At 42.6% G+C, this 23,236-nt stretch overlaps 1 protein-coding gene across 1 annotated transcript; it reads left to right on the top strand.

Annotated features, from left to right (window-relative positions):
- Positions 1 to 17,529: 17,529 nt before the first annotated feature.
- LOC138567703 (uncharacterized) lies at positions 17,530 to 22,504 on the top strand. Its single transcript, XM_069646171.1, has 3 exons — positions 17,530 to 17,648; positions 17,868 to 17,973; positions 20,786 to 22,504. Exons 1-3 carry the CDS (start codon positions 17,530 to 17,532, stop codon positions 22,502 to 22,504), a joined length of 1,944 nt encoding a protein of 647 aa, XP_069502272.1.
- The last annotated feature ends 732 nt before the right edge of the window (positions 22,505 to 23,236 follow it).

The following is a 23,236-nucleotide window of genomic DNA, read 5'->3' as shown; positions in this document are numbered from 1 at the left end:
CGGGTATCCTCCACCAATCCCAGGGTGGTCCCTCCCATGTACCTGTCATGAAGTACTGTGATAAAATGTCCTTTTATTAGTATGTTTAGAAGCAACCAATGAAATAACCCTGGAAGGTTGAAAGCAAGGTCATCCCCAATAGACTCCAAGCCTCCGACATTTCTCTACAGCAGGCGCTCAACACACAGAGCTCTCTTAGCGGCAGTGTTACTCTGGCGCCAAGCTCTCTCGTTTGCAAGAATTTCTAATGATGCCCTGAACCTTAGTGTTAGGTTTACCCGACGTCATTAGTCTTGAGATGACTCCCACTTCCTGGCAAAAGTGGCCTCCTCGACCTCTTGCTAAATAACCTTTTTCTGGGATAGCTCGTCGGACTGGGGCATAACACCGTCTCGGGCACCAATGAAAAAGAGCCCAAGTTTGACCCACAAACTGGCTCACACAAGGATTTTGCGTTGTTGGTCCGGCCATGAGCCTATTGCCAAATAAACCAGTCCGAGCCTGCACCCAGGGTTGGACTGGGGCATACAAATGTCTCGGGCACCAAAGAAAAAGTGGCCCACAGTTGCAAATGGCTATTCATTCCTCTGTGATGCCGTTTGAATAGTGCCCAAGGGGGAGGTTTTTGAAAAAATGTGATGCACACTGTGCATTCTAAAGAATATTTACTCATCAGCACTGGTCAGAACTATTAGCCGCAGAGTGAAGTAACTCTCCAACTGGCCCACATTGGCCAAAAAAGTGGCACAATTTGACCCAAAGAAATTGCCCCACACCAGCGTTTTGCATTTTTGGTTTGGGCATTGCCCTATCGTCCAGCCCGAGACTGCCTCTTACCCATTGGCTGAGCAAAACGAACCAACAGTAGGGTGCTTACACAAAATGAATACGTGAAAATGTATACAGGCCAGAAGAGCAGCTACGCCTAAACACAGGTGTAAAGCTGGTGACCATGGAGGGTACGCGGCAAAGGTAAGCAAGGGAATGTGAGACTAGGAGGGTTGCTTGCTTGTAAAGCTTTGGCATCCCTGGGCAGGCACCCTTGGCATAGAAGACTGCCCATTAGGGAGCATTCTGCTTTATTGTGTACTCCAAAAAAAACAGATTCTTTTGTAAGTAGACCCATTTTCCAGCGCAGTAGCTCCCAAAAGTTGTAATGTGGGCATATTGACGCTGTGGGAAATCAAGCAAGATAGCTCAACCGATCAATGCACCTCCTGCCTGGGTAGTGTTGTTAATCAAGTCCACACGAGTCCAGAGTATGTACTACATAGAGACGAGTGATGAGATACCAGCGGCACAGGGCCAACACCGGCGCTATAAAGTGCGGGTATCTGAAGGGGGTCACCCGAAATCTAATGTATGCTTCTACCATCTGTGCATGTGTCTGGGCCTTTACAGAACTATTACAGTTACCATAAACAGGTGTGAGCTGCAATGCCACAACAAGGTTTATAACCACGGTGTGGCATTGTAGCGTGGGTGCTAATTTTAGCCGTTTGGCACTTCATTATGTGTCAATATATGAACTACAAATATTGTATGATGACTTAAAAGGGCTTTCATCTCCACTGAATCAATGGTGTTTCATTAATAAACATATCATTAAACGGTATAAATCGCTTCATGCCTCTCACTGGCAACTACCGGGAAGGCTCCACCTCCTGAATTCTATCTACTCGACTATCCACACCTGGATGGCCACTCACTGCCTCTGCCTTAACAATGAAAAGCAGAGATCCTACTGGTGACCCCCGTCGGCAGTGATCAAGAAGCGTGCTCCCCAGTACTCCGCCTTGGTCATCGAGGGCACTCCGATCTCAGTTTCACAGTCTGTGAAGACACTTGGAGTTTACCTGGATGCCACACTCTCCCTCACACGGCAAGTGAACTCCATCGCCTCATCTGCCGCCTACACACCAATGCTTATTAATGCAGCCAGACCATTCTTATCCACAGAGAGTTGCCTCACAATCGCCCGAGCCACTATTGGCTCAAGACTTGACTATTGCAACGCACTCTTTGCGGGTGCCTCAGAACTGAACATTACAAAGATGCAGGTCATCCAGACCAGTGCCCTGAGGGCAGCCTTGAACATACCCAAACTCGAACACATCAGTGCAGCAAGAAGACAGGCACATTGGCTCCCCATCCGCGAGCGGAGTCGATTTAATACACGATCAATCACTCCCAGATGTCTATCCCAGGAAGCCCCCCTACCTCTAACAGAATATTACCAGAGCTGCCTCATCCAGACCCACAGGATCAGCCTATGCCCATCGCCTCGTGAAGCCCAAACGGGCGAAAGCTGGAGGTGCAAGCTTCCCAACCATCGCAGCCAAACAGTGCAACCTACTCCTGCCAACCTTGCGAGCAGAACGCTCCCATTGGGCCTTCCGGAAATCGCTAAAAACGCTACTTTTTGCATAAACTTAGAACCTTTGTTCTGCCTGGTTCCTTCCCTTACGCTGTGTGTAATGTCTTTTATCCAGGTATGTTCTGTATGTTTTCTTCTGTTTCTTTTTTGCAAGCAATTTGTCAAGAACATGCACCTTGATGCCCGAGGTCTTAGTGTGCTATACAAATGTAAAAATATATAAATAAATGGTTGCTTTTATGTTTACACAGACAGTGCTTGCTAGCCACCAGAGGCCTCCTGGCGGTGTTCTGTCGGTTAGTGCTGCTGGAGTTCGGGGCCTCTAGCACCTCTAAAAGCACCTTTTAAGGGCAGGGGAGTGTTCTGATAAAGATGTTAAGGGGGGCTTTTAGTGGGCAAATGCCCGTAGCTTAAGGTGTGTTTTGAAGCTGAGCAGAATCAGTATAAGGTCGACATAGCGTTAAAATATTCTGGTTTATTAGCGATCGTTCCACAAGCGGTCGCCATCCAATGGAAATGTAACTTAACAGCAGCATCTCCTCCCCTTGAAGCACAACCAATAGAACGTCTGTGTTCAGCAGAGGCCAGGATCCGTGCCAAGCAGGTCTGAACGATGGTGCAAAAAAGTAAATGGCAAGAGTTGCTAACTTGAGTTGGAAAGGGTGGGCACTGCTGTGCTTAATACAGTTCCTTTTGTTTTATCTTAGTACATATACATGTATTTGGGGCACACCTTGAGACCCTGGCACAAGGTAAAATAAGGACAATGAAGAAAGGGATCAGAACTGAATCTGGCCCTAGGTGTGCTTTCCTCCGCTCTCCAATATGAGCTGCTCAAATTTTAAATGAATGTCGTGGTATTATTTCGTAATATTATTTCATAAGCATCACTCTGTACTCTTTAGTAAATTATGAAGAATCTTGTCTTCTATTTTATTACTGAGGCTTAGGCGTCCTTTGCTCATGTAGCGCCTATTAGTATGTTGTGCCAATGCATTTCGGACATTGTCCATCATCAGGGCTCTAGGCACTATCATTTACATTATTATACAAAATGATTCAAACTAATTCATAAATGGCCAGCATTTGTCATATCAAAAGCCAAATATCAGAAGCCAAATAATAACCAAATTCAAATTTCATCTTCAAAAGAAAAGCCACATTCCCATTTCATGTTCAAAAGGAAAACAGTTAAAACAGTTAAGCATATGTCATGCTATATCATATTGTCAATGGTATTGTTCATAAAATGCATGCATCCATAGTATAGAGTGTCAATGTCATTCAGGTCACAGTTGTTCAATAATCAATAAATGCAAACACATACCATTGCTGTAAGTTATCCAGTTATTTAAGATACCAGGGTTTGAATCACCGTAAGTAAACAGAAGATAAAATAAAAGTAAGCTTCATAGTGAAATACCAGTCCAATACTTCATAAAGTGTAGCTATGTGTGCAGTGGTACAGTGCCCATCCCGTCCAATGTCATTCCGTGTTGCCTCAGTAACATTCTCTCAAGGGATGGCCTGTGAAAAATCCCATTTCCACAGTTATCTACATGTGTTCCACATGTTCCCAATGCTATTAACACTGCTATCCCTAGGACTCTGCTTACCTGTCTATCGATCCGATTCACGCAATGCTCTTCGTTCGGAAAAAAACCCGCGTCCTTGCCAGACGCTGCTTTTATATGTTTATCCCCAGTTACCTAGCGGATAAAGATGGGGTTTTCCTCCCACCATGTATGATGACCCCTCAGTGTACATAATCCACCTAAACTTGTTCAAAACTAATTTGAAAACAATCTGAGTAAGACTGTATAGTTACAGTGTTAATTAGCTTATGTGAGTCACAGTCTCGGGGTGAGCTATGGCAGTAGACGTCGTCTCTGCCTTGGATCCCGCCTGGACATAAATTCCAAACGGGAATGAAACCACGTGATAACTTATACGATCCACATCAGGGTTTGTTACAATCCATTGTGGAAATAAAATGCAAAATACAAAATCCAGAAATCCAAAGAAAACAAAATAAAGTTACAGTCAGATGTCAAAAAGACACAGTTCATGCTACAAGAATCAGAAACCCACAGTTCATGCATCAGTGCTCGAATTCATGAAACCTTTTGTGTTACATTCTCCTCTTTAGTGGCATGCTATAGGAAGCATACATAGTTCATTTCTTCATTAATTCCACCTGGTTTTAGTGAATCCAGCCTATCTATCTAAAAAGACTCTCGTTGGTTGAGTCTTTTTGTGATGTCCTCATGTTTGTCAACTTTAACAACTTCCAATACTTAGATCCTGATTTGGTTGATATTGTGTTTTTTCGACTCCCAATGTCTCGCCACTGCAGAGTTCTTGTTGTTAGTACGTATACATGACCTGTGTTCATTCCATCGAATTCGGCCCGGTCTTGTTGATTGTCCAACATAATAAATGCCACAAGGGCATTTGATCGCATAAATTATTTGTTTTGAAAATTATTGTTTTGAAGCTGAGCAGAATTGGTATAAGGCGGACATAGGGTTAAAATATTCTGGTTTATTAGCGATCGTTCTACAAGCAGTCACCATCCAATGGAAATCTAACTTAACAGCAGCATCTCCTCCCCTTGAAGCACAACCAATAGAACATCTGTGATCAGCAAAGGCCAGGATCCGTGCCGAGCAGGTCTCAACGATGGTGCAAAAAAGTAAATGGCAAGAGTTGCTAACTTGCCCAAAATGGGCTAGCAGTCGATTAAGTTAAAGTGGCACCCGTTCCATTAAATCGTGTGAGTCTTTGTTTTCAAAGCACTGTTGCTTTTTGCGCTGTTCTCATCACCAACTTCATCTCAGTCACCATCTGCTTGCGATGCTGCAATAAGTTATCACCAGGTAGTTGCGCCAACAGTCCTTTATCATCACCATTATCACCAAATTAAGTGGCACCGGGGAGTTCAGACTCTGAATCTGCACTATCAATCAACCTTCTCTCTCAGAACTTCATGGTTTTGAATGCTGATAAAACCGAGCTTCTTATTGCCGCCTCCAGTCACATGCTGAGTAACCTTCCTGCCGATTATGATTAATTTACCATAGTCAATGTTCGCATCCCTGTGGTTCAAAGCGTCAAGACACTTGGGGTCACCATTGACGCCAAACTTTCCATGCGCTCTCAAAACACGAGCTACATGCGGTTGGATCAACAAGCGGCTCTGCTCATTACGCCCCATTCTATCTGTAGACAACACGTCCCTCTTGGCCACTGCGATTATCAACTCGCGGCTGGATTACTGGATTACTGCAATAGCCTTCTGGCCGGTTCATCTTCCACCAACATTGCAGCTCTTCAGACCACACAAAATGGCGCAGTTCGTGCGGTTCTTGGTCTTTCAAGATGACATTCTATCAGTGAAGCCAGGAAAAATCTACACTGGCTTCCAATCAGGCACAGGGTATCTTTCAATATACTCACACTCACGTTTAAATGCCTGATTGCCACTGCACCCAGTTAGCCTCGCTTCAATCTGGCCAAATATGGAAAAACAAACTTTGACGTCCTTGCTCCAGCATTATGGAATTTGATTCCACTGCATCTCAAGTCCTCTCCTACTTTGGTCGTCTTTAAAAAGAACCTGAAGACCATTATTTTACCGCTCCTTAGTTTTGTGCCCTCTGACCTCAAACTTCTGCCACTTCTGACTATCCGTTCTGTCTGTTCTATTTCTTTTCTATGTGCGCCGTGAGGCCTGCGGGCATCAAAATACACAGAGGCGAGAAAATACTTGCAGCCCCCAAAATATATAAAAATGATGTAGAATTAGCAGGGGAGAGACATAAAACTCACTGCCCCAAAAATAACATAGGTAAGATCGGGACGAGGGGCATAAGGGTATCTAGATGTACAGATTAGAGCGCCTATGTAGTGTAAAGGCTCACCCCCCCGATTTACCAATGCAAACTTATAAAATATAACACATCCCAGTAGGGAATGAGACGAGGAGAACAGCTTGCAAGATTAACAAATCTTTATATAAAGCTGACATCCAGAGAACTCTGCTGCCTCGAGAGCGCTCTGGCAAACAATACACTTACATGGAAATATAAAGCAAAACAGCATCATCGATGACGTCATTAACATAGGGTATTACATTAGTACAGGATTGGTTGGGGAGCGATGTACCTTATAGTCGTGTAGGGGCTGCTTCTTCCGGATAGGCTGCCCAGTTGGCGGGAGGGTGAGCGTCACGAGGTCCAGCTGCCTGTGTCCGGGAGGGGTGAGGGTTATGTCACAGCGAGATAAAGTTGACACTAACTAAGATGGAATGAGAAACTATCACTAGGCATGTAATAAACAACAATCATTGGTATACCTTGGAGTAAATCTTGCAGACCTATAAATTGCATTCACATGATTACAACTTCTTTAATTTGGACTTTTATGAGATACAGGGCTTAGGGGTCTTGTCCCCTGTGATAACCTGGGTCACTGGGTGGTTTTTAGCACATCAAGGCGAGTGGGGAGTATAATGACATATGTTAGTTTTAGGACGCGATATACTGCGACAGAGGTCTGGAGTTAGTGGGGGCCCCTTGGGTGGGGGCTGCACAGCAGGGTCACACTTCTGGTACATCAAGAGAATACCTCAGAAGAGCACAGGGTTACATTGGCAGTAATTTTCCAACAGCGGGGGCAAGGGAGTATGAGCAGGTTTGTGGAGATGGATGAGCAACAAGGCATGGTTCAAGCCGGTTCACACACAGGACAGTGATCACAGAGGAAGAGTGAGATGATACACTTTACCATTTGTTTCAATTATCCCCAGCGCTTCCTTGAGAAAGGGATTTGTGAGACTTTCAGACAGTGGAAGAAAAGGTGGGGGCCATGAGCGCACGGTGTGCTGCGCTGCAGAGGGGAGAGAAGCTTTTTCGTAGTATCGGAGTGAGGCCTAGTCCAAAGATGGAGTCGAGGGCACACAAAATGAAAGCCAAGTGTATCCTGCAATAGCCACATTTATGCTAATGTTAGCATAAGGGCAATGGAGGCGTCCTCTGCTAACACGTGAGCAAGTGGTTCTTCTCGTGCTGAATGTATGAGGGGGTCCCAAACGACCCCTCACTCCCACAAAGTAGTTATACTGCCCGAGCCTTTCAGCGAATGTTTCCTGGGCGGTCTAGCCCTGATGGATAAATCAAGCTACGCAGAAGACCATGTCCGGCTCTGTGTTGTCTTTATTATCCGGCTCTGCATTGTCTTTATAGTAAGCCAGTGCTTCTAAAGTTGAGCGAAGATCTGCTGCCATCAGCAAGGGTTTCAAATAACATAATCTTCAAATCTTAAGCTCATTGCACATTAACAAGAAATTAATGACTGTTTCAGCACCAGAGTCACAGAAGATGAGGCATAGACAGAGTAGGGCCTGAGCAGGCAGGGCCGTCCTAAAATCTGTAAATGCCCACTAAGCAGCGCTGATGGGCATTTACAGATGTTAATGTCACTGCCGTGAGCCCAAATAGATTTGCTTCAGGCCCTGCTTGTTAGACAATGGTGGCTACCCCTCTGCACAGAGGGGGTATAAACCCTAGCTATTCGAACCCCAAGACTTTGTGAAAAAAGCCACTCTCCTAAAACAGGAAAACAAGGCTTTGGCATAAGGCGGTCTGATAAAGTCAAGGTAACCTTCGCACCCCAAGCCCCCCTTGATCATGAGCTACTCTGGGCCTAATCTCAGAACTACGCGCGGAATCTTCCAGATTTTTTTATTCTCTTATGTGCTTTCTTGTTTGAATTCTCTGGGACTTCCCATAAGTAAGACTCATTCAAAGCCAACAGAACATATTTGATGGACACAACCCAGGGTAAGCTTTTGCCCACTTCTCGATCGAGAAGATGTTTAAAGGCACCCTGATATTTACCAAGACCCTCTGTGCTCCAGAACCTAAACCAGTATAGGTCTGGCTGCAAAGAAATCGCCTCATCAACTGGGCGTTCATCAAGGTCAAGGTGCACCAAAGCATAAAAGATTCCAGGAACTTGTTCTCCACCCTGGCTAGGTTCTGAGCCTTTGCCTAGTCCCAAAGTGCGGCACCGAAAAGAGCAGCTGGGATGGCTTGTTTTTGAAACACCTCAATGGCTGGTGACACTCACTGGCATAACGGGATCCCCCGCAGCCCCTGTGCTGCAGGGGGACCCAGGCTGTCCACACCCAGCAGGGGGAGCCAGAAGCAGTGTAGGGGGGGGGCTCAGCAGGGCTTGCAGGTGGGCCCGACATTTTGTATTACGCCGCATGGTGACACTGCTCCCCTCCCATGTCAATTGAAGACGGACTAAGCTGCCCCACTGTATTTTTCTAGAGTGGGCCAAGTTTTGCCGAGTTGGGCAGGCCACCGGCCATTCTCGTGAAATCAAATTCCTGAATATTCATAGAATGACACCTGTTCCGTACTGCTTCCAGCCACATCATTACCCAATACATTACGTGTTGCTAGCTTTGGTTGGAAACCCAATACCTTCATTTTTCCAATATTAAGATTCAGATGAAGGTGGATTCCGGAATGTCAGCTGACCAGGCAGCAGCTTTCTCCTGCAGCTCCTGCCCTCCCCCTTTCTAGGAGATCATCCCGTTGATTTGACCCTCAAGTATGAACAATAAGAACATTGATGTTCCGGAAAACACTATTCCCAAGAAACCCAAACAGTTTCCAGACTCTGAGGAGGCTTCCGGGACTGGTGACATCTACATCCTTCTTCATAAGGTGGCTGGTGATGTAGGGGGTGATGCGGCTGTCCCTCTCTGATCTTACTTCAAAGGTCAGCCATCTGGATACAAGTGTGACGAAGGTGGAGAGTGAGACTACTGGCCCAGCCTCAAAGGCTAATGCAAGCTTTAGAGCCTACAAAAATTTACAAAGGGGGGTATCATCTCTCAGAGCCCAAAACCTGAAACTGGAGATGATGTTCAGAAATCTACATTTAATTCAGGTGGGAGCTCCCTGACTTGGACCAAAACCTGGTAGAGAGGGTCCTCGGCTCATTTGTGAAGTTTTTGGGGAGAGCCTAGTTGGAAACACAGGTGGCTGTTGATGCTGTGTCCACTTTCCACTATGTGTGCCTCATTGCCTGGTCTGATCCGATATAAATTATAAGCAGCCAGATGAAGGATGTGGGGTGGCACTGCAGGTCTGTGTGCCTGGTTTGTGCCATGCAGTTATGAACAGTTTGCACTGCAATGGTGGCTGTTGAGTTTGATGCTGTGTCCACCTTGTAAATACTTGTGCCTGGAGTGTATAGTACAATAGATTGACGATTCCCGTAGTGTGTCGGTGAATGACACTGACACCTGCCTTAGGAGAGCATGCATGCAGTCAGTGTAAGGGTGAGTCACATTGCAAATCCGCTCTAGCCAAGTATCCTGGACAGATTTACCCCTGATATGTTCCCCACTCGAACTCTTACTGTTGTAGTCTAGAGATGCCTTTTGCCCTTTGCCTTACATTGTGTTTATAGAACGGCCACCGACCTATTGGGGATAATTGTATGTAAATATGTTCAATGTACAGTGTTTTGGAAAGCGCTACATAAATAATACATGTTAGAAGCACTCTGCCCCTCAGGCAGGCACAGCTTAGAGCTCCTGGGGGGCCCTATAACAGTAGCCTGATCGGACCAGTCCTGTTTTTTTCGCATTCTGATGCTCACAAACTGCAATTACACTGTGCAGAGAAAAACCAACAAGTACCAGCATGCAAAGGAAACAAATAGGTCTGGGTTCCATCCATCCAGATCAATGCACTAAACTGATGCAATCGGTGGCTGTCCTGGCACTAGGAAGGGAAATGTCAATTCATTCCCTTTGTGAAGGACTGTTCGAGTTGTACCCAAGGGAGAGGTTTTTGATAAAATGTGATCCAAATTGCGCATTTTAAAAATATGTATTTAGTAATACTGGTCAAAACTACTAGCTGCAGCATGATGAAGTAAGTTATCAAACTGGCCCACAAATAAGTGCCTCACTTTAACTTTGACCGAAAAAACTGCCCCACGCTGGCTTTTTGCATTTTTGTTTAAGCCATTGCCCTGTTGCCCTATTGCTCTATGGCCCAGACCCACCCCACACTAACATTGCCTAGAGTTTGTTGTCTTCTTTATTTACCATGTAAATTGAATTGAGATCTGTAAAATGCATTAGCCTGAAACATGAAATGTCATCTGTCTGCCCCCCACGGGCAATAACTGAATATTAAATGTAGTATTGTGTTTAGCTCATCCCTTTATTCAAGAGGGACAGTCTTGATGCAGTTCAAATTGAACCATTGTTAACTTAGCTGTCTAAACCTAATTAAAACATGCACTAATCCGTGTTGTGTTCCTTCTCTTTATGCAGAAGTAGGTAAAATAGCAACATCATGAATCCAGAGTCATCAGCTAAACAAAGAATGTCTGGAGCCACAAGACGAAAACAGGTCAGCAAACTCAAACTTGCTGAAGCAGCAAAATTCTCTCAAGATAGTTGTAGTCTGCTTTCAAGATCCAGCCCAAAGAACCACTGACAAGCAGGAGCAATGGTAGTCTGCTTTCAAGATCCAGCCCAAAGAACCACTGACAAGCAGGAGCAATGGTAGTCTGCTTTCAAGATCCAGCCCAAAGAACCACTGACAAGCAGGAGCAATGGTAGTCTGCTTTCAAGATCCAGCCCAAAGAACCACTGACAAGCAGGAGCAATGGTAGTCTGCTTTCAAGATCCAGCCCAAAGAACCACTGACAAGCAGGAGCAATGGTACGTGATTTCCCATTCAAATGATACCAACGTTTTTAACCACTGAATTATGTTATTGTAGTGACAATATTCTTTCATTCCTTGCTTTCAGAACTCAGCAGGAAAACTCCTTCATTCTGTTCTCATGCTTCTGATGATGACCATCTGTCTACTGCCTCTCCTCCTGTCATGATACATTCCACAGATCATGGAGAAAAAGAGACCTAGGCAATTATGCCTTCGGTGGGGGCCGCACACCCCAAATTCCCGCTAAGGGTTAATCAATTTCTTTTGTATTCGTTATTCAGTTAATAAAATCCAACTTCAATCATAATTCAAAAATATGTAGATTTTTTTAATTTTTCAATTATTGTGTTTATAAAGTTCATAAAAGATTGTGCTTAATTGGTTAAACTTCACCAAAAAAGCTAGTTATCTCAGTTAAGGCAAAACAGAACAACCATCCGGCTAATGCATTTCGGATTGTATCCTTCATCAGAGCCAGGTTAATACTGCACACGTTATAATGCATTATGTGTGGATTTAGAAGGTTTACAATGTTTAGATTCATAATTAGTCCGTGCACCATGCACAACAACCAGATAATCAATGATTAACAACAAAAATGATCATAATTAATAAACAGGGCGCCCACAGGGCCAGACAAATATTTAACATAAAAGTGAAATTGGAGAACAAAGAGAACAAATAGGCATACATTGTTATAAATCATAAAAATGCAACATTTATAAGGATAATGATTTTACTCTACAGTTCAAATGGTTAATAGAACTAGTCAACTATATACTAAAATAGCAACGTAATCCCTCGTGATGACTACGGTGCTTAAATGTCAAACTAGCGGCATGTGCTTACTGTGCCAGGGTGTTTATTGTTGTGCTATACTTTGTGTAAATGCCTGTGACTAATTTATCATGTCACTAACCTGTGTGCCAGATTGCAACCCACGCGTACTGTTTGCGTGTGGTGTTTCTCTATGAAGCACTGCCTGGTATGGAGAGAACAAACGTGTTATCTCCTACGTGTTACATACTGCTGTCAGTCTATTCGCGATCGGGCGTCGCGTTTCATTCTGCAAAGATGTATTGCTTAGCTGGAGCGTTGTGAGCAGCGTCTTGCTCGATCAACTCCGAACAGCGTCTGGGGCTCGCGGTTCGTGTCGTTGCCCTGGGCAACGTTATGTAAACAAGATGGCCTTTTGTGTGATACCAAGTCGGCCATATTGGTAGAGGCAATACTGGGACATTAATTGCATAGAGTGTGAAACTTAGTTAGTAAATGTAAAACATGTAATCCTGAGGTTATGGGGTAAACATGTTAATTGCGCATGTAAAGGATTATAAGCCTCACGATATCTGCGTGTTGTATATTGTGCGGCTAACACGTATATGTTCTGATAGTTTATGTAGATCTATTGTCTGACTCAGGAAATAGGGTGCCTAATTAGCCATTGATGTGAATGTATATACACGTTACATATAGATGTACAATCAAACATACATAATTAACATATACAGAATAAATAATAAATAATACAAAATCTATCTGAAGACAACTTAACTAGAGAAAACAGTGTTACTATCCTAGTGGTATACTGTCTTAATGCGTGTATCAGTTAGGATTGTCCTTGGCAAGTCTGGGTAAGACTCAATTATTCAAATGGTGTTGCCAAACTGTTTCTTGATGTGCAAACCAGATGGTGATTTATGCTTTTTACATGAGCATGTAGCGATCTAGCATGATCATTATTGACATTGCATGGTGGGCAAATGGTGACGTTATTACAGGAAGCAGTTGAGATCAAATTCCTCGTTGAGTCCTCGTGGTGCCAAAGATTCGAGCCGATCTATCCAATAGGCTTCTCTTGGTTGCCTTCTTTTTTTCGAATCAGCATATACATTTGTCACTTCTAGGGTTTCCAAAATTTGGAACTTGACTTGAGAGATGTTATGCTGCTTTGCATTAAAGTGCCTTGCTACCACTGAATTAGTGTTTTTATTGCGTATGCATGACTTATGTTCATTCATCCGAATTCTCAGTTTACGACCTGTTTCACCTACATAGTAAAGTCCACATGGGCAACGTATGCAGTAGATGCAGTTTTCAGTATTGCAAGTTCCATAGATTTTTATCATGATTTTTTCTCCCGTGTATGGATGCGGAACTAGTCCTCCTTTGATAATGTTATTGCAATTACTGCAATTTAAACATGGAAATGTTCCTGTCTTTTTTGGTTTTATCCTTTTGGTTCTGGTGTCTCTTGTGTTAACTAGATAATCCCTTAGGTTACAGGATCTTTGATAAGCAAATGTTGGAGTCTCTGAAAAGAGATTTTTAGTTCTTTCGTCACTTTTAAGTATTGTCCAATGTTTATTTATACATCTTTTGATCTGCATACTTTGGGACGAATATTTGGACACATATACCAGTGATGGAGATTGTTTTTTGTCCTTTGGTACTAGAGTGCTGGCTCTTGTTATTGCTTGTACCTTTTCTTTTGCTGACTGTAGATCTTCGTTCGGGTATCCCCTCTCTTTAAGTTTTTTGCTTAGTTTTTCTAGTTCTTGTTCGCACTCTCTATCATCACTGATAATTCTTTTTAATCGCAACATTTGTCCATAAGGTAAATTCTTCAGAGTGTTTTGTGGATGGAAACTCATACGGTGTAGTAAATTCTTCCTATCTGTAGGTTTTGTGAACAAAGAGGTAGTGATTTGTTGGTTGTTTACCTTCACCAGGATATCCAGGTAATGGATTCCAGGATTGCCAATTTCCGAGGTAAACTGAATCCGCGGATCTATATTGTTGATATAACTTATGAACTCATTAAGTTCTTTTCTTGTGCCTTGCCAGATGCCGAATATATCGTCTATATAGCGCACCCATGTTTTCAATTTATTCTGCCATTCAGGTTTTTGCAAGATATGAGTCATCTCGAATTGGTACATAAACGCATTTGCGTAAGCTGGTGCCATTGTTGCTCCCATGGCTGTTCCGGAGTTTTGAATGTAAAATTCATTCTTGTATTCAAAATATGATTTCATTGCAATAAAGGAGAGTAGTGATAAGATAAATTCTTTTGCTGCTCCTATATCGTTTTCCTGTAACAGGAGCCACTCTACGGCTTCCTGTCCCAGGTCATGTGGGATGCTTGTGTAAAGGTTTACCACATCTATGGTGAAAAGTATGTCATTCTCTGTAAGTTGGATCCTTCTATGATGTTCAGAAAGTGTGTGCTGTCTTTCACATACGTTGATGTCTTCTGTATTAAAGGGTTCAAGAAAAAATCTATGTATGTTCCTAGTGGTTGCAGAATCACACCTGTGGCTGCTACTATCGGTCTTCCAGGTGGATTGATAAGACTTTTATGGATTTTTGACAGTAAGTAAAAGTGAGGAATGTTTGGTTTTAAGTTCAGTAGAAAAGCCTTTGTCTTATATGTTATCATTTCTCTTTCTTCTGCTTTTGTGAGAAGTTCATCTAGATCTTTTAGTATTTCCATGGTCGGGTCGTGATCTATTTTGGTGTAAACATTATAATTTTCCAGTTGTCTTTTGCATTCGTTTTCGTAATCTGAGGTGTTTAATAATACTAATGCACCCCCTTTATCTGCTGGTCTAATTGTTATTTTTTCATCAGAGTATAGGTTCTGGACAATTGACATTTCCCCTCTGCTGAGGTTTCTGTTCTTTGTTGTTCCATATTTGATCTTTTTAAGATCTGTTGTGACCATTTTTGCAAAAATATCAATTGCTGGTACATTAATTGGAGGAGAGAAGGTACTTTTTGGTTTGAATTCCACTAGTTCTGGTGGTTCTGGTGTAGGGTTAGTATTTTCCATTTCCGCAAAGAAAACTTTAAGTTTGAGCTTTCTAGTCAATTTATGCAACTCTACCTTAGTATTGAATAAATTGGTATTATAAGTCGGTACGAATTTCAGACCTTTCTGCAACACCTCTTCTTCCTGTTTGGTTAGTGTTCTTTTTGAAATATTAACCACTAAGTTGCTGGTGCTTGGAATCTTGTTTGCACTCTGGTGCCCTTTCCTCTTGCCCCTCCTCGTTCGTTTTTCCTTGTTGGTTGTCTAAAATAGACATTTGTCGTGATGATGATACACTGGTGCTTGGGGTGGCTCTGTTACGGCCAATGTCTCCTTCCACTCTTTGTTGGTGAGGTTGTGCAGTCTGTTCGTCTCTGTTAGAGTCTGTATCTGAACTGCTGTTTTCTGAGTTCCGGTTGGGATTGTGTGGCCTCTGAGGTTTATTTTGGAATTTATCTGCCCACGTGTAAACTTCGTCTCTCAAATAATCAAACGTGTCACGCCTGAACTTCCTTATTTTTCTTGCTTCCAAATCTGTTTTGTATCCCTCTAATCTTGTGTTAATATCTGCAAGTATTTCATCCAATGACTGTTTACTTGTAAGTTCAGTAATTTCTGCAGATAAGATCTGTATCTCTTGTTCTAGATTCTGTATGTTCATAGAAAGCTCCTTAATCGTAAGTAGAATTAAGTCCAAAGAGCATTTATTAAGGATCTGCTCCCATTTATGCACAAACTCCTTGCTTTCTTTGCACAAAGTCGGTTTAAGTACAATTCGTAAGCCTCTTGGGATCCTTTGAGCCTTGTAATAACGGCCTAGTGTCACTGCATGCAATTTCCGGTTAATTGTTTTTCTGATGGTGTAATCAAGTTGTTTTATCCTTCTGTTGGGATCTGCATCCTTTAGTGTGCTGCTGGTTTCCTTAATTAGACCTAGGATTGTTTTTGCCTCTTCTGCTGAGAAACCTAAAGTTGTCGCTCTCGTGTCCGTTAGTTTCTCAATTTCTTCATAGGACATAATCGCGTGCTTCCTCTCAAAGAACAAGAGATACAGATCTTATCTGCAGAAATTACTGAACTTACAAGTAAAGAGTCATTGGATGAAATACTTGCAGATATTAACACAAGATTAGAGGGATACAAAACAGATTTGGAAGCAAGAAAAATAAGGAAGTTCAGGCGTGACACGTTTGATTATTTGAGAGACGAAGTTTACACTAGGGCGGTCAAATTCCAAAATCAACCTCAGAGGCCACACAATCCCAACCGGAACTCAGAAAACAGAAGTTCAGATACAGACTCTTGCAGAGATGAACAGACTGCACAACCTCACCAACAAAGAGCGGAAGGAGACAGTGGCCGTAACGGAGCCACCCCAAGCACCAGTGTATCATCATCACGACAAAAGTCTTTTTTAGACGACCAACAAGGAAGAAACGAACGAGGAGGGGCAAGAGGAAAGGACACCGGAGCGCAAACAAGATTCCAAGCACGAGCAACTTAGTGGTTAATATTTCAAACAGAACACTAACCAAACAGGAAGAAGAGGTGTTGCAGAAAGGTCGGAAATTCGTACCGACTTATAATACCAATTTATTCAATACTAAGGTAGAGTTGCATAAAATGACTAGAAAGCTCAAACTTAAAGTTTTCTTTGCGGAAATAGAAAATACTACCCCTACACCAGAACCACCAGAACTAGTGGAATTCAAACCAAAAAGTACCTTCTCTCCTCCAATTAATGTACCAGCAATTGATATTTTTGAAAAAATGGTCACAACAGATCTTAAAAAGATCAAATATGGAACAACAAAGAACAGAAACCTCAGCAGAGGGGAAATGTCAATTGACCAGAACCTATACTCTGATGAAAAAATAACCATTAGACCAGCAGATAATGGGGGTGCATTAGTATTATTAAACACCTCAGATTACGAAAACGAATGCAAAAGACAACTGGACAATCATAATGTTTACGCCAAAATAGATCACGACCCAACCATCGAAATACTAAAATATCTAGATGAACTTCTCATGAAAGCAGAAGAAAGAGAAATGATAACATATAAGACAAAGGCTTTTCTACTGAACTTAAAACCAAATATTCCTCACTTTTACTTACTGTCCAAAATCCATAAAAGTCTTATCAATCCACCTGCAAGACCGATAGTAGCAGCCACAGGTGGGATTCTGCAACCACTAGGAACATACATAGATTTTTTCTTGAACCCTTTAATACAGAAGACATCAACGTATGTGAAAGACAGCACACACTTTCTGAACATCATAGAAGGAGTCCAACTTACAGAAAATGACATACTTTTCACCATAGATGTGGTAAACCTTTACACAAGCATCCCACATGACTTGGGACAGGAAGCTGTGGAGTGGCTCCTGTTACAGGAAAACGATATAGGAGCAGCAAAGGAATTCATCTTATCACTACTCTCCTTTAGTGCAATGAACTCATATTTTGAATACAAGAATGAATTTTACATTTAAACCTCCGGAACAGCCATGGGAGCAACAATGGCACCAGCTTACGCAAATGCGTTTATGTACCAATTCGAGATGACTCATATCTTGCAAAAACCTGAATGGCAGAATAAATTGAAAACATGGGTGCGCTATATAGACGATATATTCGGCATCTGGCAAGGCACAAGAAAAGAGCTTAATGAGTTCATAAGGTATATCAACAATATAGATCCGCGGATTCAGTTTACCTCGGAAATTGGCAATCCTGGAATCCATTTCCTGGATATCCTGGTGAATGTAAACAACCAACAAATCACTACCTCTTTGTTCACAAAACCTTCAGATAGGAAGAATTTACTACACTGTATGAGTTTCCATCCACAAAACACTCTGAAGAATTTACCTTATGGACAAATGTTGTGATTAAAAAGAATTATCAGTGATGATAGAGAGTGCGAACAAGAACTAGAAAAACTAAGCAAAAAACTTAAAGAGAGGGGCTACCCGAACGAAGATCTACAGTCAGCAAAAGAAAAGGTACAAGCAATAACAAGAGCCAGCACTCTAGTACCAAAGGACAAAAAACTATCTCCATCACTGGTATATGTGTCCAAATATTCGTCCCAAAGTATGCAGATCAAAAGATGTATAAATAAACATTGGACAATACTTAAAAGTGATGAAAGAACTAAAAATCTCTTCTCAGAGACTCCAACGTTTGTTTATCAAAGATCCAGTAACCTAAGGGATTATCTAGTTAACACAAGAGACACCAGAACCAAAAGGATCAAACCAAAAAAGACAGGAACATTTCCATGTTTAAATTGCAGTAATTGCAATAACATTATCAAAGGAGGACTAGTTCCGCATCCATACACGGGAGAAAAAAATCATGATAAAAAGCTATGGAACTTGCAATACTGAAAACTGCATCTACTGCATACGTTGCCCATCTGGACTTTACTATGTAGGTGAAACAGGTCGTAAACTGAGAATTCGGATGAATGAACATAAGTCATGCATACGCAATAAAAACACTAATTCAGCGGTAGCAAGACACTTTAATGCAAAGCAGCATAACATCTTTCAAGTCAAGTTCCAAATTTTGGAAACCCTAGAAGTGACAAATGTATATGCTGATTCGAAAAAAAGAAGGCAACAAAGAGAAGCCTATTGGATAGATCGGCTCGAATCTGTGTCACCACCAGGACTCAACGAGGAATTAGATCTCAACTGCTTTCTGTAATAACGTCAGCATTTGTCCACCATGCAATGTCAATAAGCATCATGCTAGATCGCTACATGCTCATGTAAAAAGCATAAATCACCATCCGGTTTGTACATCAAGAAACAGTTTGGCAACGCCATTTGAATAATTGAGTCTTACCCAGACTTGCCAAGGACAATCCTAACTGATACACGCATTAAGACAGTATACCACTAGGATAGTAACAATGTTTTCTCTAGTTAAGTTGTCTTCAGATAGATTTTGTATTATTTATTATTTATTCTGTATATGTTAATTATGTATGTTTGATTGTACATCTATATGTAACATGTATATACATTCACATCAATGGCTAATTAGGCACCCTATTTCATGAGTCAAACAATGGATCTACATAAACTATCAGAACATATACGTGTTAGCTGCACAATATGCAACACGCAGATATCGTGAGGCTTATAATCCTTTACATGCGCAATTAAAACATTTACCCCAAAACCTCAGGATTACATTTTTTACATTTACTAACTAAGTTTCACACTCTATACAATTAATGTCCCAGTATTGCCTCTACCAATATGGCCGACTTGGTATCACACGAACGGCCACCTTGTTTACATAACGTTGCCCAGGGCAACGACATGAACCGCGAGCCCCAGACGCTGTTCAGAGTTGATCGAGCAAGACGCTGCTCACAACGCTCCAGGTAAGCAATACATCTTTGCAGAATGAAACGCGACGCCCGATTGCGAATAGACTGACAGCAGTATGTAACACGTAGGAGATAACACGTTTGTTCTCTCCATACCAGGCAAGCGATTCATAGAGAAACACCACACGCGAACAGTACGCGTAGGTTGCAATCTGGCACACAGGTTAGTGACATGATAAATTAGTCACAGGCATTTACACAAAGTCTAGCACGACAATGAACACTCTGGCACAGTAAGCACACGCCGCTAGTTTGACCTTTAAGCACTGTAGTCATCACGAGGGATCACGTTGCTATTTTAGTATATAGTTGACTAGTTCTATTAACCATTTGAACTATAGAGTAAAATCATTATCTTTGTAAATGTTGCATTTTTATGATTTATAACGATGTATGCCTATTTGTTTTCTTTTTTCTCCAATTTCACTTTTATGTTAAATATTTGTCTGTCCCTGTGGGCGCCCTGTTTATTAATTATGATCATTTTTGTTGTTAATCATTGATTATCTGGTTGTTGTGCATGGTGCACGGACTAATTATGAATCTAAACATTGTAAACCTTCTAAATCCACACATAATGCATTATAACGTGTGCAGTATTAACCTGGCTCTGATGAAGGATACAATCCGAAATGCATTAGCCGGATGGGTTTTCTGTTTTGCCTTAACTGAGATAACTAGCTTTTTTGGTGAAGTTTAACCAATTAAGCACAATCTTTATAAATACAATAATTGAAAAATTTAAAAAAAATCTACATATTTTTGATTTATGATTGAAGTTGGATTTTATTAACTGAATAACGAATACAAAAGAAATTGATGAACCCTTAGTGGGAATTTGTGGTGTGCGGCCCACACCCAAGGCATAATTGCCTAGGTCTCTTTTTCTCCATGTTCACTTTCGGTGCCCAACATGGTGGCACACGATAGTGGGCTGCACCCTACTAATATATTTATTTATAAAATAACAATCTACCAGAAACGAAATATACTATTAAGAAAAGAAGCTGTGCACTCTCGCCCCTCTTTTTCCATTACATTCCACTGATCACCCATCATGCGCTGACGTTCCTGAGCATCCACAGTGCTCAACTGAATCTACAGAGGGCCCTGACCACTCAACAGACACTGTTACCCAGCCTGATCACTCAACAGACGCTGTTACCCAGCATGATCACTCAACAGACACTGTTACCCACACTGATCACTCAACAGACACCGTTACCCAGCATGACCACTCAACAGACACTGTTACCCAGCCTGATCACTCAACAGACACTGTTACCAAGCATGATCACTCAACAGACACCGTTACCCAGCCTGATCACTCAACAGACACTGTTACCCAGCCTGATCCCTCAACAGACACCGTTACCCAGCATGATCACTCAACAGACACTGTTACCTAGCCTGATCACTCAACAGACACTGTTACCCAGCCTGATCCCTCAACAGACACCGTTACCCAGCCTGATCACTCAACAGACACCGTTACCAAGCATGATCACTCAACAGACACCGTTACCCAGCATGATCACTCAACAGACACTGTTACCCAGCCTGATCACTCAACAGACACTGTTACCAAGCATGATCACTCAACAGACACCGTTACCCAGCATGATCACTCAACAGACACTGTTAGCCAGCCTGATCCCTCAACAGACACCGTTACCCAGCATGATCACTCAACAGACACTGCTACCCAGCCTGATCACTCAACAGACACCGTTACCCACCCTGATCACTCAACAGACACTGTTACCCAGCCTGATCACTCAACAGACACCGTTACCCAGCATGATCACTCAACAGACACTGTTACCCAGCCTGATCACTCAACAGACACCGTTACCAAGCATGATCACTCAACAGACACCGTTACCCAGCATGATCACTCAACAGACACCGTTACCCAGCATGATCACTCAACAGACACTGTTACCCAGCCTGATCACTCAACAGACACTGTTACCCAGCATGATCCCTCAACAGACACTGCTACCCAGCCTGATCACTCAACAGACACCGTTACCCAGCCTGATCCCTCAACAGACACCGTTACCCACCCTGATCACTCAACAGACACTGTTACCCAGCCTGATCACTCAACAGACACCGTTACCCAGCATGATCACTCAACAGACACTGTTACCCAGCCTGATCACTCAACAGACACCGTTACCAAGCATGATCACTCAACAGACACCGTTACCCAGCATGATCACTCAACAGACACCGTTACCCAGCATGATCACTCAACAGACACTGTTACCCAGCCTGATCAGTCAACAGACACTGCTACCCAGCATGATCACTCAACAGACACTGCTACCCAGCCTGATCACTCAACAGACACCGTTACCCAGCCTGATCCCTCAACAGACACCGTTACCCACCCTGATCACTCAACAGACACCGTTACCCAGCCTGATCACTCAACAGACACCGTTACCCAGCATGATCACTCAACAGACACTGTTACCCAGCCTGATCACTCAACAGACACCGTTACCAAGCATGATCACTCAACAGACACCGTTACCCAGCATGATCACTCAACAGACACCGTTACCCAGCATGATCACTCAACAGACACTGTTACCCAGCCTGATCACTCAACAGACACTGTTACCCAGCCTGATCACTCAACAGACACTGTTACCCAGCCTGATCCCTCAACAGACACCGTTACCCAGCATGATCACTCAACAGACACTGTTACCCAGCCTGATCACTCAACAGACACTGTTAACAAGCATGATCACTCAACAGACACCGTTACCCAGCATGATCACTCAACAGACACCGTTACCCAGCATGATCACTCAACAGACACTGTTACCCAGCCTGATCACTCAACAGACACCGTTACCAAGCATGATCACTCAACAGACACCGTTACCCAGCATGATCACTCAACAGACACCGTTACCCAGCATGATCACTCAACAGACACTGTTACCCAGCCTGATCACTCAACAGACACCGTTACCCAGCCTGATCACTCAACAGACACTGTTAACAAGCATGATCACTCAACAGACACCGTTACCCAGCATGATCACTCAACAGACACTGTTACCCAGCTTGAAGTTATGTTTGGTCACACAACACAATGTGCTTGATGTATAAGCGCCTTACACATGCACAGTAAATTAATAAATAAATTACACTAAAACTGTTGACGATACCAATGTGGGCAAACACGCACCACAAGACATGGATACTGAGGAATTTGGGGAATGCAGTGGGAATGTAAAAACGTAGGTCACACTTGACATGCAGCACGATTACCCAACAGATCCATACCTCTTTCAGAGCAAGGCAATGTCTACACCTTTTGTTCGAGCACTTCTTGCAGCTGGTCCATGTCAGCCTGGATTAAAATATGGCTATAGAAAATGGCCGTACGGCTCCAATCTTCAAGATTTAGCCAACAGTGGTATAAAAAAACGTTTGCAGTTGGATTCTCAGTAGTAAGAAAGTAGTTAGTGTATTCTCCTAGAAGTAACTGTCTTAATTGCTTTGCATGTTGGCTAATTGCCGATAAACAAAATTTGCAATTTTCAAAGGTTTGGTCTGGACCTAACTGTGGTTTTTCCAGTTTTAAAAAGGAACAGAAAAAGGAACAGAAACGTTCTGATGCATGAACTTTCCAAGATACACTGTGAAGCTGATGAACAACAAATCGACACATTTAGAATTAGCCAAGATAGAACTATTGTTTATGAGCTAATAAAAGCTGAAAGGGAACATTTGGAGAAAAAACCATGGTATTCTAATGTGACTGTTTGATGCTATGTTGTATCTCACCAAGCAAGGGATGCCTCTCCGTGGACACAGAGAACACATGGTAT

The sequence above is a fragment of the Ambystoma mexicanum genome, chromosome 2p, assembly GCF_040938575.1.
Source record: "Ambystoma mexicanum isolate Mex_15411 chromosome 2p, UKY_AmexF1_1, whole genome shotgun sequence".
In the NCBI taxonomy this organism is placed as follows: domain Eukaryota; kingdom Metazoa; phylum Chordata; class Amphibia; order Caudata; family Ambystomatidae; genus Ambystoma; species Ambystoma mexicanum.
Note: the sequence above shows the minus strand (reverse complement) of the source record. Positions and strands in the feature narration are given on the sequence as shown.

Coding starts and splice junctions, on each gene's coding strand:
- LOC138567703 (XM_069646171.1), top strand. CDS start 17,530: ATGACTCATATCTTGCAAAAACCTGAATGGCAGAATAAATTGAAAACA. Junction 17,649..17,867: donor GAGCTTAATGAGTTCATAAG/GTATATCAACAA, acceptor GTGATTAAAAAG/AATTATCAGTGATGATAGAG. Junction 17,974..20,785: donor TACAGTCAGCAAAAGAAAAG/GTACAAGCAATA, acceptor ACTGTTACCTAG/CCTGATCACTCAACAGACAC.